Raw genomic sequence first — 13,676 nt, forward strand, 5'->3', positions numbered from 1 at the left:
GAATTGCCCCCGGGGTCCCTCCCCCGCCGCCACCACTGCCACAGCCGGAGAAGCTAGAGTTCTCGATACAGCAGCACAGTAGGAAAAGGAAGAGGAGGTGGAGAAGAGAGGCAGGCAGGCAGGAACGCGGGCAAGGAAGCCGGAGCGACCAGTAGGAGGGCGCCGGTGAATGGGCTTGTGGTGACCCCCGCCCCCCCACCCCAACCCTCCCTTCCCACCCGGCCCCCTAACCCCCAGTCCCCCATCACAGCCATCGCCGCTACCGCGGGAGTCTGAGAAGCCGGAGCCGCCCGAGGAGGAGCCCGAGCCCCCTTCGCCGCCATGGAGCTGATCACCATCCTCGAAAAGACCGTGTCGCCCGGTACGAGACCAGGGTCAGGGCTGGGGCCGGGGGCCGAGACCGGGAGATGGGACTGGGGGATGGGGCCGAGGTGATCTGATTGGGGGAGGGGAAGCCCCCCACTTCGTGGTTCCCCTGACCCCCTTCCTTTCCCCTCTCCACAGATCGGATTGAACTGGAAGCGGCGCAGAAGTTCCTGGAGCGGGCAGCTGTAGAGAACCTGGTGCGTTTTGCGCCTGGCCCCCTCCCATTCTCCCAGGCTGGGGCCTTCCCGCCCTCCCCGGGGCCCAGGCCTAGGGAACCCACCCCGCCCCATCTCGTCCCCCCTCCCCCTTCTTCCCTTCCCCCCCCTTCTCGGACCAACCTAACCCCGCCATCGGGAAGCCGGTGGGTGTGTCCCGCCCCGGGCCCCGGCAGCCGGCCAATAGCGAGGCGCGCCGGGCGATGGCTGCCCAATCACCGCCCGGCCTGAGGGCGGCGGTGCAGCGGGAGGGAGGGGAAGTTAGGTTGCGCGGCGCTGCGTGTTCAGTAAGGGTGGGGGTTGGGGCGCCGGGGCCTAGGGACCATGTGGAAGCCCTAGGAGCCCGGCCAATCGCCCCGCCTAAGGGCCTGCTTCTCCTTTCCCTTAGCCTTTCTCATTTTCAGTGCACTTCATTGAGCTGGTCTTTTACAATCCCTGTCTCCATAGTTTGGCCTGGTACCCCCAAATCTCTTTCCACCTAATGCCAATATTTTACCCCCTCCTTGAGTGTGGGTCTTCTGCTGCCATCATGGAGCCGGATGGGCTTAGAGTTTTAATCGGTCAGCGGCTTGGTCTTAGACTAGGCAGTATGGTCCACCAATGAGGAGATGAGTCCTGTTGCAGTTTGAGAGGAAGTATTTTGCTATTCTTATTTTTCAGATTTTAAGAATTAGGAAAAATTATGCAGTTTCCCATTTGTTGGGAGCTGTTTCTCTGGATAGAAGTTTAGGGAGGATTGAATGAAACAGCCCATATGCCAGTCATGTTACCCTTTTGGTGTTTTTCTAATGAAATTGAGATTGAAATGTCTGTGGTATAATATCCTTTTTTAAATGGCCGAAGAACCATAAAATATTGTAAAAATGTATTTTTACCACTTAAACTAGGTATAGGATAAACCTTATTCCAAAAGAAAAAATTATGGATGATTTCTTTTTGGTTCTTGTCTTTAAGTGATTTAGTCTTGTGCTTTTAAAGGTCAGTCTTGGTTGACACTACAACTTTAGCTACAATTAGGGTATTTTTATTCCTTAGTTTGCCTGTGTGTGCCCTTCACTTTTTGCAGGCAAGACGTTTTACTGATATAAATGAGCCATACTTGTGTTATATTTTTGTGAAGGATTGTAAGAAATCTGTTTTGACTTGTTACTTAATGTCTTGCTGTTGAGAAGATTAATTCTTGTATTTCAGAATTTGCATCTGGAATTTCAGAGACTGGCTCTGTGCATTTGTGAATTAGCCAATGAACTTTGGGAATAGGGCTGAGAGACTTTGGGGGAGGGTATATTCTGATTGTTAAATAAGATATATTTGCATTTGTAAGTAGTTGTGGTTTGTTGGAGTTTCCTGCAGATTTCTAGCTTCAGTAGAGTGCTCAGCTTCAGCATGGTTAGAGAATCTGAAGCAACTGATAAATATAAATTAGTAAATGACAATAGTTTGTTGAAGTCTTGTCTTAGAATTTTTCACTTCCTATTTTTGAAATTGAATCTTGTTTTCTCTTAGTTCTTAAAGTTTGGTTCTTGTTACCAACTTTCATATCTTTTTCCTTGTACTCATCCTTCCTATCTTTAATTTTATTGCCCTTTAATGCCTCTGGCTTATTTTACCTTTACAGTGCCTTTGAGTAGGGTACAAAGAGTGTTTCTGAAGCATTATTTTACTTTGAGTTTACATATAAGTAATCACAAAATTTCAGAATTAGAAGGAACTTCAGTGGCTAGATACTCTTTTATTAATGTACTTGACAAATGGTCATCTAGCCTTTGCTTGAAGACCTTTAGTGAGTGGGAACTCATTACTTCCAGAGGCAGCCTATTCTTCATTTGTAGAATTTTACATTGTTAAGAAACTTTTCTTTATATTAAGCCTAAATTTGTTTCTTCTACTGGTTGCTTCTACCTCTTTATCTTTTCCCTTGTGCAAAAATAAAGCTGACTTAGGGGGAAGAGGCCAGGGGGCTGGGAATCCTGACTCTTCTAAACTAGCCTTGTGACCATGGGCAAATCACTTTGCTTATCAAATCTCTTGTATATAATGGGCATGATAAAGGATTTCCCAGGCCTGAGGAGTTCTAAGATTTACTGAGTCAAGAATCTAGTCCATTTTGGATGAACATTCCTAGAAGGCAATTGTGAACTTATTCCCTTCTTGCATCTGTCCATAGAAGAAATCTGTTGACTAACAGATCAACAAACTAGCTTTGAGTTTGGACAGGTTAAATGTGGAGATGAAGACAATGTACAAATGACATCAGCTGGTAATGAAAAACTATCCTACTTATATTTATTTGGCTATAGGAGTTGGGGAGAAGGATGGTGAATAGAGTATTCCAAAAGTCTTAGTGCAGTTTAAAGCATATTATTGGTGTATGAGCAAAGCAATTAAGTAGAGTTTTGAAATTTATATTTTAAAATTTTTATAAGGACCTTTTTCTTATTTCCCCTAGAGTTGTTAACCAAGCTGGCCTTAATCTGGGAAATTGCCAGAGGCTGTTTCCATTTACAAATATTTTTCTTCTAACCAGCCCACTTTCCTTGTGGAACTGTCCAGAGTGCTGGCAAATCCAGGAAATAGCCAGGTTGCCAGAGTTGCAGCTGGGCTACAGATCAAGAACTCTTTGACATCTAAAGATCCAGACATCAAGGCACAGTATCAACAGAGATGGCTTGCTATTGATGCCAATGCTCGAAGAGAGGTCAAGAACTATGTAAGTAACTGACATACAAAGTTTTCTTTGGCTGATGTGGGAGAGGGAGTAGTAAGCATTTTTCACAAATTCTCATTTAGCCTTTTGTCATTTGCCAGGTAGTAGAGCTTACAAAGTGAGAAATTACTTAAAGTACAAGCTCCTTTTCAGATCTTATTTAATAATCTTTGTTTTTGGTTCAGAGTCCCACCCTTTGTTATAGAATGGTTCTTTCCTTTCAAATAACAATGTCAGATACTAAAAAGCACCTTAGTTTTGCAAATTTACTGTTAAAAGTTGTTAGGTCTCACATTTACTGACTGAATTTGGGAGATAAGCCTTGTCCAGTGACCTTCAGGTTATGTCAGTAACAATCATTCCTCCGTGATTTTGATGAACTCCTTTGGGGGGGAGGTGGCTGTGGTTGACCCAACAGGGCCTTTCAAATCCTATTTTGTGAACTGGGAATGTCAAACTTTCTCAGTGGGTATATTGGCTCAGGGTGATCTGAATGGCTTTTTAGAAATTTTTTTTTCATCTTCCCAAAAGGACTTTTGGAGGGTATTTTAATAATTTAGAAAAATAGAATTTTACATGTTAGAGCTTGTTTGGAATTTCCCAGTTGGTCTTGATACATGCAACCCAATAACTGAAGTATGGAGATCCAGGTTACCTTTTCATTTTTCTCCCTCTCTGGACAGGCAACTAATCAAAGGCACTACTGCTTTTATTTTCCACTGGACTAATTAGTGGTAACATTAATACATTTGGGGGAGGTAGGATTTGGTGATGAAATAAAAGATATTTTCCCTTGTGCTCAGTGTTCCCTGTTAAGTTCCAGCCATGGAACATTCCAGGTGATGCACATTTGAAGGGGGACCCAAGGAGTATATTATTCAAATCACTTCCTTAAAGTTTTCACCTGTTATTTCTTGGTATGGGGTCCCAGCCTTAGGTAAGTCAGTATCACTCTGGTACATTTCCTCTACTTTAGTAAAATTCATGACACATTGGGAAGAGAGATTCAAGGTTGTCTTAAGTTTGCTATCATCAGTCTTTGGAATATAAAAACAAGATTGTCATCTTTGGCCATGATTTCTTTTTAACCCCTTAGCAATTTAACAAGTGATATCTTTTATTACTGGAAATGCTAAGGCATATAATGCTGTTTCCTCCCTCCTCATCTTCAAACAATTACAAACTAAATAATAGATAAGAATTAGATTTTTAAATGTGAGGTAAAATTTGGGACACATCACTTAGAGCATTCAGAATTCAGATGAGAATGACCTGGTACAGACATTCTTCGATTATCTTTTTGTAGATCAGAATGAAATTTATGCTTTTCATCTGATGATCATTGTGATGTGAAGTAGTATTAGTGATAGAGTTTCTAGTATTCATATACACACACACAGAGACACACATTTTTTTATCTCAAATTCAGATCTTTGATTTATGCTAAATAGCCTTGTTGTGTCTGTGGGCGTTTTGTTAGAATCTAAGACCTGTTGGTAGTTGACAATCAGAGGGCTTTGTTGAATGATGTAGGATATTAATGCCTTTGTGGTTCTATAACCTTAAACCACATTAGGTAGCATCAGTACTTCCTCTTAGTGGATTGCTGCTTCAAGCTAGCATATATCATGGGTAGCAAAGTAGTGTGATATAGTAGAGGGGATACTGAATTGAGAGTCCAGAGAACTAAGTTCTAGAACTGACTTTGGTCGAGTCATTGAATCTCTCTGCTTCAATTTCCTCATTTGTAAAATGGTTTGGACTGGGTGGTCACTTAGATACCTTTCATGTAAAAAAATTCTATGGTGCCAGTGATATCTTCTGTGAATTAGAAGTTAGTTGCCTCAGTCAAACTGAGACCTGTTAAAGACCTTAGCTTAAAAAGGCCAAGGTCTCCTTCTGTATCCAGGCCCATCTCCAATTATATTGATCTGTATCATGCTACTGGACCCAGATGGCTCTGGAGGAGAAAGTGAGGCTGGTGACTTTGCACAGTCCTCCCTCACTTAAATCCAATTCACTTGCATGTCATGGCATCATCTCCCTAATGTCATGGTCCTCTTTGAGAACAAAGGACAAACTACAACAACAGTTTGTTATTAGTAGGTCATTGGTGGTATGTTTAATTAAAAAAAAATCTTATAGATGGAGTTGAAGGTGGTGGGAGAGAAAGAAAAGATTGAAAATACATTGAGAATACAAAGCAAGATACCAGGTGACCTAGTCAGCAGAGCTATCCTGAAAAATCTGGCAACTTTCCACTTGTCCTCTGACCAGCACTAAGAACAGTTAACTGTTTGTCTTTTGGGTGGCCTGGTGATTTCATTGACAGAATTAGCTCTAATGGTAATGATTAACCCCCAGGCCCATCGGCATTATTAGTTCCTACCTTGTCACTTTGTGTCTTCATACGCTCCTTTTAATAAACTGTTGTAAAATAACCATTTACAGAAGTCCTGTTTAACAGTGGGAATAATTCTGGACATCTGCAGTGGGAGAGTGTAATCTTTTGGGCAAGTAGGAATAACTTTCCTTGCAAAAAAATTAAGGGATTAGTACTCAAATTTTAAGGTTTATGCTCTTTTAGCAATTTATTCAACATAGGATCATAGATTTAAAGTGGGGAGTAATCTTAGAGATCTTCTGATCCTTTTATAGATGAGGAAACTGAGGTTCAGAGAGCAACTTCTAACATTGCGCATAGATAATAAATGACAGCCAATAGGTAAACTCAGTTTAACTAAATTGAGTGCTCTTCATCACACTGCTTCCTAGGTTACTGGGTTATTAGTGAACAAACCATAGAGAAAATAGTAGGGGTTTTTCCCTTGTCTTCCACAGATAGCAAATGTTTCTCTTCACTAGTGGTTTGATTCCCTATCTGTCAGTCTGCCTACCTGGCAGTCACTTTTCTCCCCTGCATCCTGCTATGGATCTATCTATTTACTTTCACCAGATTTTGGAATTCTGGCCATCAGAATCACACAACAGTCATGGAACCTGGCAGTGAGACCTGTTAGCACTGCCTTGAGACTTTAATACTATTCTATCCTTGTCCATGTGGGCCCCTAGAATATTACCACCAGCACTTTCTGTTTGGAGGCTAAGGGTCATTGATATGGGACCAACTGAAGCAGATTCCTCGATGCTCTTTCCACTCAGACAAGACTACAGGATAGAGGAACCCTGCCTTCTTCTAGCCATTTGTCATGCATACCTTGTAGTTGGGTAGTCAGAGACATCAATCTTTGAGAATGGTCATAAGATAGTTTTTTTAAAAACTTTATTTTTTTTCATAAGATAGTCTTAATAACTATCTCTCTTAAATGTCTTTAAAGCAATCTCAGAATTGTTCCTTTTGTCCTTTTGTGAAGGTTTTGCAGACTTTGGGTACAGAAACCTATCGGCCAAGCTCTGCTTCACAGTGTGTAGCTGGTATTGCCTGTGCAGAGATCCCAGTAAACCAATGGCCTGAACTCATTCCTCAGCTGGTAGCTAACGTCACAAACCCTAACAGCACAGAGCACATGAAAGAGTCAACATTGGAAGCAATTGGTTATATCTGCCAAGACATTGTAAGTATCTACTTAAGTAGGCACTGTCTATACCTCTTTTCCTTTTTGTTTCAGAGGCTAGACGATATTTAAATGATGTTTGTAAAGGTAAAGTAAAAAACCCTCATTGATTGGTGGTAATGATGGGGATGTGATAGACATAGAGGTTGCTGTCAGCTTACACTTATTTCTTTAAAGCTGCCTTAAGGAAAAGAGTTATTTATCCTCTATCACAAGAGAGAACTAAGTGTCTAAAATTCAAGTGTCTTAATGATAGTTTCTAAATATTTATCATTACATTGCCCAAGCACTGAGCTAAAAGTCACTTAAGGATGAGAAATTTGGAATGGTCTTTGCTCATCTTTTTAATATTTTCCACCTTGTTCCTCTCCCAGGTGCTTGGAGCATTCAAATAACAAGTTTAATGTTTGTTTTTTCTTAGAACAGGGGTTTTTAGAACTTGGTTGTTTAAAAAAATTAATTCTATGTATGTCATATGCTTTAAAAGTTTTTTAAATTCAAAAGTATTCATTAAAACAATTCTGAGAAATCATAGATCACCAGACTGCCAAAGAGGTCCCTAATATAAAAAAAAGTTAAGAATTCATACTAATCTTAAATTACACTGTCTCCACATGATTTTTGACAGCAATTGATTCTTGAAACTACTGCATTTTAGATTTTCTTTACTACAGAATCCCAGCAACCTTCATAATGACTTTATTTTTCTGTACTTCTGCAGGATTACCAAGAATGGAATCTTTTCTACTTGTCTTATATCTGACTTAATTACTAGATTCATACACAATCATTTTTTTTTTAAGCAATTGGGGTTAAGTAACTTGCTCAAAGTTACACGGCCAGGTGTTTCTGGGTGGGTGCTAAGTGTCTGAGCCCGGGATTCGATCTCCAGGTCATCCCAACACTGGAGCCGGTGCTCTTACTGCTGTGCTACCTGGCCGCCCCAACAATCATTTCTTAAGTGATTCTAATAAGGCTCATTTAGAGCAGGAAAGGATTTGGACATCAGACTCCCTCATTTTATAGATAGGCAAAATTCAGTGCAGGATGTTGATGCTGATCAGATAGCACCTTTGTCTTAATACCTGACCTATTAAATGAAGAAGTCAGTAGGAGTTAACTGTCCCTTAAACTCTGAATGAAAGCCAGGTGGTGATTTTCAGCCCTCTGGTACTTCATTTTTACAGATGGCCTGGAAAGAGCACCAAACTGCCAACCCCATTTACACTAGAATACTCATGTGACTTGTACCAGTAGGGGCATAAATGAACAAATTTTACTTCCATGGTTTTTGCTGAAAACCATAGTGATCTTGGAGGAGTATTCATTGGTCTGCACTACTATCCCCAGTATTTAAACAGATCTGTACACTGTACAGTGCAGGTTGCAATCCAGTGTTCTCAAAAAGTAGTATTTTCACTCAGTGTTTCTGCAGGCTGTCCTCTAGAAATTTTTTTTTCATCACTGTAGTTACCCATTTCTCTTTTGTCACGTAATCAACTCTCCTGTTTCTGATCATGTTTCTTGGGTTTATCCCTTATGTTCCATCTTACACCTTAATCACTGGGGACACACACACACACAGAATTATTTTTGGACCCTCCACCTAACCTCTTTAGTATACCCACATCATTTAATTTGAGACTGGGGAGGGGGAATGAGGGAGATTAATTGTGACATTTCAAGATTTGTAACCATGCTATATCTCTGGGACAGTATTTGTTTTTAAAAGATGGGCTTTTGTACCCTTTTCTAAATGAGAGATTATTAGGAAAATAGAAGGAAAAGGGAGCCTTAGGAAGGTAGTCAGAGACCAAGGAAAGCCATTTTCTAATGCACCTCACAATGAATTGAATTCCATAACTACATTACTATTGCATTTGTTACTAGCATAACTCAGACTTAATTTCTTATTTCAGGATCCAGAGCAGCTGCAGGATAAATCAAATGAGATCCTGACAGCCATAATCCAGGGGATGAGGAAAGAAGAACCTAGTAATAATGTGAAGCTAGCAGCTACCAATGCACTCCTGAACTCATTGGAGTTCACCAAAGCAAATTTTGACAAAGAGGTAAGATTGTTTTGGCAAAGAGGTATGGACTGGGGACAAGGAAACAAAGGGTGATCCCTCAGTGGTCCATAATCAAAGAAAATGCATCATGCTGATTTCTTCGTGCATTTATTGCCATCCTGGAGATTTGAATTTGTCTTAGGTAAAGCCAAAGATCATGGAAGAAGTGGGTGTAGTATTTGCCACATCTCTGGTTCCTGCATCACTTCCATCCAGATAAGGCTCCACACAGCTGGAGATAACTTACCTAATATAAGAGGGTCCAGTCTTGAGTATTTCTCATAACACCCTCCTATAATTTTGAACACCTTTTGTTCAGTAGAATTAGAGTTGAATCACCTCAGGAAACATGTTTACTAAAGCTACTTCAAAAAATATGGCAATCAAATCCACAATCATTTCTTGATTGGAAATAAGTTATTTTGTTTTTTCTTGGATTTTGAAGAGGCGTGAGAAATCAATTTTTAAATTATCAGAAGGACAAGGAGACTTTTCTTTTGGATCTTGGGAACTACTAAAAGTATGCTATACTCTTCTCTCTTGTGCCACTACATCTAATTTGTCTGCTGTTGTTGGTCTTGTTCCTGCCTCTTGCCAGTTGGTATCTCTCGAGTGCAAATTTGTGCCTCTGAACCGCAGAAGATTTTGATAACATATTTCAGTTTTGAAAAGTACATTTTTAGCACAATTATAGGGAAATTCATATTTGTGCTAAAGTCATGTAGAGTTTCCCCTCCTTTAAAACCCAAGTCTTTTTTCCAAACCAGATGACTCAATTTTTAAATTGTTCTTTTCTTCCATCAGAGCCTAGCCTTCTTAGGTCTTGTTAGTGATTAGATCAGCAATCTTATGTCAGGTACCAAGCTTAAATTCCTTATAAGCCTATATAGGATACCTATTCCAAGACTAGTGAATTGACTTTTATATTGGGTCATGTACTCATAGGAAGTGAGGTGCCCATTTTAGAGAGGGTCTTCCCATGTTCGTTTCATGTCTTCCTTAATTTTCTTCAAATGTTTTCTTCCTTGCAGTCTGAAAGGCACTTTATTATGCAAGTAGTCTGCGAAGCAACCCAGTGTCCAGATACAAGGGTAAGTATGAGATCAGGTAGAACATCTCAAACTGTCTTTGTAGCATTGTTACATCTGCTTGCTCCATTTAAGATTCTGGTGTTGGATTGAGTGAATCAAGGTAATAGGGCTGCTATTTTAAATGTTGATAGGAATTTCTTATCTGAGGTCTGAAAAATGACTAAAATATAGGGCTTGTCCTTAAAAAAGATTAACGTGAATTACCTTTTGGCTGGGTAATTGCTCTGCTAGGATTGCTTTGAATTTTAGCCCCTACAGCATGTATGGGTTTGTTGCTACTTTAATTTTTTTCTTCTTGAAAAATAGTTTTCTTGATATACACCCCTCTATCCCCAAGTTGGACTTTACTTTGTAAAAAGGAAAAATTTAAAGTACTACTAATTTAAAATCCTGCCCCAGTGGTAGGGGTAAGCAGCCTATCCACACTTGTGTTTTACCATTGAATTTGAATAATAGCATGGGATTGATTGAAGGACCTCAGATAGGAGAAAAAAAGACCTGGGTGAGGAAGAGAGGCTAAAAAGGAAGACCTACTACGTATGGTAGAGTTACCTCAGTTGCAACAGTGCCTCAGAATGTGAAGTTGCCTACCTTTTGTCACTTGGCTCTGAGATATTGATAACTTTCTGTTCTCTTCCTAGGTTCGCGTAGCTGCATTACAAAATTTGGTGAAGATAATGTCCCTCTATTATCAGTACATGGAAACATACATGGGTCCTGCTCTCTTTGCTGTAAGTATTCTTTGTTAGATGATTTTGAGCTTATCCCAGGTTACAAAACCTATTACAGTCTGAGATACAACTTATAAAAGGCCTATGCCCAGATCTGGTTGCTATTGGTCTGCTTAAACTCTTGCTTGGAATTCAAGGCAGCAGCTAGGTGATACAGTGACTTGGAGTTAGAAAGATGTGAGTTCAAATCAGGCCTCAGACATTTAATTTGCTTTGGACCCTGGGCAAGTCACCTCTACTTGCCTAAGCACTCAACTTCAAAATGGGGACAACAAAAGCACCCACTGCCCAGAGTGTTAAGGCGATCTTATGAAATAATATTTGCAAAAGTGTGTAAGATAGTGCCCGGCACATAGTAGGTGCGATATACATGTATTTATTCCCTTAAACAGTGAAGTTGTAAATAAATAGCCATGTAAATAAATTTGTCTTTTTTTTTTTTTAGAACATTGCTCACTTTCCAGCTCTCCTATGAGAAAGTACAGTGAAACAAACAAATCAGCAAATTAACTGTCTTTAATTAATTAGTTGATTTAATTAATTAATATGTCTCATTCAATATCTGTATCAATATCAATACCTTTCTGCCAAGAGGAAATGGGCATATTTCATCTTTGGTCTTTGTATTTATGAAAGTCTGCTATTTCTCAGTTTTTTACATTATGTTTTTGTGGTCATTTTTGGACCTTCTCGTCTCTCAGATCCCATCTGTTAAAAGCCCAACTAAAAAGTCACTTTTTCCATGAAGCTTTACTTGATCCCCTTAGTCAGAATATGATTTTTTAAAAATATCTATTTGAGCTACCATGGAGTAACGGGATAGAGTGCTGGCCTTGGTGTCCCACCACATTTAATAGCTCTGTGACCCTTGGCAAGTAATTTTATTTCTGTGCCTATTTCTTCACCCATCAAGCCTTTACGACTCTAAAAATATGGTCCTGTTGTGATGGTTAGTTGTATGTCGCATCACCCTCCTTTCCAATTTTGTTTTATCTAAATTTGAATGTTCTACCCACAGTAAGTACTGTGTCAAGTGAAGTCAAGGAAGTTCTTTGAGCCAGAGCTTTCCTTAAGCTTAGCTGTAGTCATAATGGTGAGAGTTTTAAGTAATATTTTTATGGATCATTTAATTACTTAGTTTATGTTTTCATGGAGTGTAGGGAGAGAACTACTAAATAAATTAATTGGGGTTGGGGACATTTCTTTCTTGAAGATCACAATTGAAGCAATGAAAAGTGACATCGATGAAGTAGCCCTTCAGGGAATAGAATTCTGGTCCAATGTGTGTGATGAAGAAATGGATTTGGCCATTGAAGCATCAGAGGTGAGCCGGGGTGTGAATGGGAGAAATGGGGTTTTGACTGGGGAGATGATCAAGAAGATACAACTAGGGAGGTTGGTTAGACTAGTAGAGATCAAATTCCTTTTAGACTTCTCCAGTGAAGTATAGAAACCTTGAATTGAACACCAGGGGGCACTAGGCCAGTACTGTTGCAAATCTGGAAGATAGTATTTTTGTTTTGCCAGTAGTAAAGTTGATCGTAAGTTTATTTCTAAAACCTCAGCTTCTCCAAGTGCTTCAGGTATTCCATATATAAGCATGGAGCCTATCAACTTAAAAGCGCCTGTATAATAACTAAGAGGGCAACTAGGTGGCACAGTGGATAGAGTGCCAGTTCAAATCTGGCCTCAGACACTTAACACTTACTAGCTGTGTGACCCTGGACAAGTCACTTAACTCTGTTGTCCTGTTTGCTTATTTGTAAAATGAGCTGGAGAAGGAAATGGCAAACCAAACTATAGTTGGGGTAATGAAGTCAGATATGACTGAACAACAAAAGATGGCAACTAATGTGAGTTGAACCAATGAGAAAAGAAATTTTCTTCTATTATAGTTTCAATAAAAAGATTCAAATTGAGAACCTCTAAAACAGATTCTTAGCCTTTTTTTGTCATGGACCCCTCTGGTAATCTGGGGAAGTCAACCTCTCCTCAGAATAATGCTTTCAAATAAATGCATAAAAAATAAATTAGACTTATAAAAGAAAAAAATTTTATTGGAATGTAGTTAGCATTTTTTTTATGTTTACAGACCCCAGATTACACATTCTTGCTCATAAGGGGAGAAATATTCCAGATTTCCCTTACCATTAGTTTTATACATATGACAACATATTGTAACTCAAATAGTGCTCTAAAATTATATGGCACTTTTCCCTTATAAGCCTGTGAGAAAATAGTATTCTGTTTTGTAGATGAAGAATTCTTTATCTTAAAGTTGACTGAATCCAGATTTTCTTACTCTTGTCTAGGGTTTTTTTTTTTTTTTAACACTATACTTCCATTGTATATCATACTTCCTCTTGCTAGGCAGCATTTGCTGTGTAGATACGATTCTTGATAATTGGTGTTCTTTGAGGAGTAGCCTCTTACAGTACCGTTAGGGTGCCTTGGAGCTTACAGGCATTTTGGAAACTCCCAGTGCTTCTAAGAATGATTTAACTACCTACCAATAGGAGACAGGCTGCTAAGGGGCCTATTTATTTGATAGTAATATGGTAAAAATATGTGAAATACTAGCTAGCATCCCTGTTTTCCCCTCTTTATCTCCTATGTATACATTTTGTGTCACAAACTGATTTCTCAAAACATCCCTAACTAGGTTTTTTTGATGCATCTTCCCCACAGGCAGCGGAACAGGGACGACCCCCAGAGCATACCAGCAAGTTTTATGCCAAGGGAGCATTACAGTATCTGGTCCCGATCCTCACACAGACACTAACAAAACAGGTAAGTTTGCTCTAAAATGCTGACTTGAGACATGAAGCCATATAAATGGTGCTTGGCTTGCTGCAAGTCCCACTCTGAAGGATGATATGGTTTTAATGCAAGAAGTTGGCATATCTTCAAAATCTTGAT

General features: G+C 39.7%; 1 protein-coding gene across 1 annotated transcript in view; it reads left to right on the forward strand.

The window, feature by feature from the left end:
* Positions 1-207: 207 nt before the first annotated feature.
* KPNB1 (karyopherin subunit beta 1) overlaps positions 208-13,676 on the forward strand; it is a 29,718-nt gene continuing 16,249 nt past the window's right edge. The window contains exons 1-9 of the mRNA XM_069064291.1: positions 208-361; positions 505-563; positions 3,109-3,291; positions 6,663-6,863; positions 8,783-8,935; positions 9,967-10,026; positions 10,668-10,757; positions 11,971-12,081; positions 13,446-13,547. Coding sequence (XP_068920392.1) covers positions 322-361; positions 505-563; positions 3,109-3,291; positions 6,663-6,863; positions 8,783-8,935; positions 9,967-10,026; positions 10,668-10,757; positions 11,971-12,081; positions 13,446-13,547 — 999 coding nt within the window. The 5' untranslated portion in view covers positions 208-321. The remainder of the gene's footprint in view (positions 362-504; positions 564-3,108; positions 3,292-6,662; positions 6,864-8,782; positions 8,936-9,966; positions 10,027-10,667; positions 10,758-11,970; positions 12,082-13,445; positions 13,548-13,676) is intronic.

Source organism: Petaurus breviceps, unplaced genomic scaffold (genome assembly GCF_028583685.1).
Source record: "Petaurus breviceps papuanus isolate PSGF00001 unplaced genomic scaffold, PetGlider_PUasm1.0 90630, whole genome shotgun sequence".
Taxonomy (NCBI): Eukaryota; Metazoa; Chordata; class Mammalia; order Diprotodontia; family Petauridae; genus Petaurus; species Petaurus breviceps.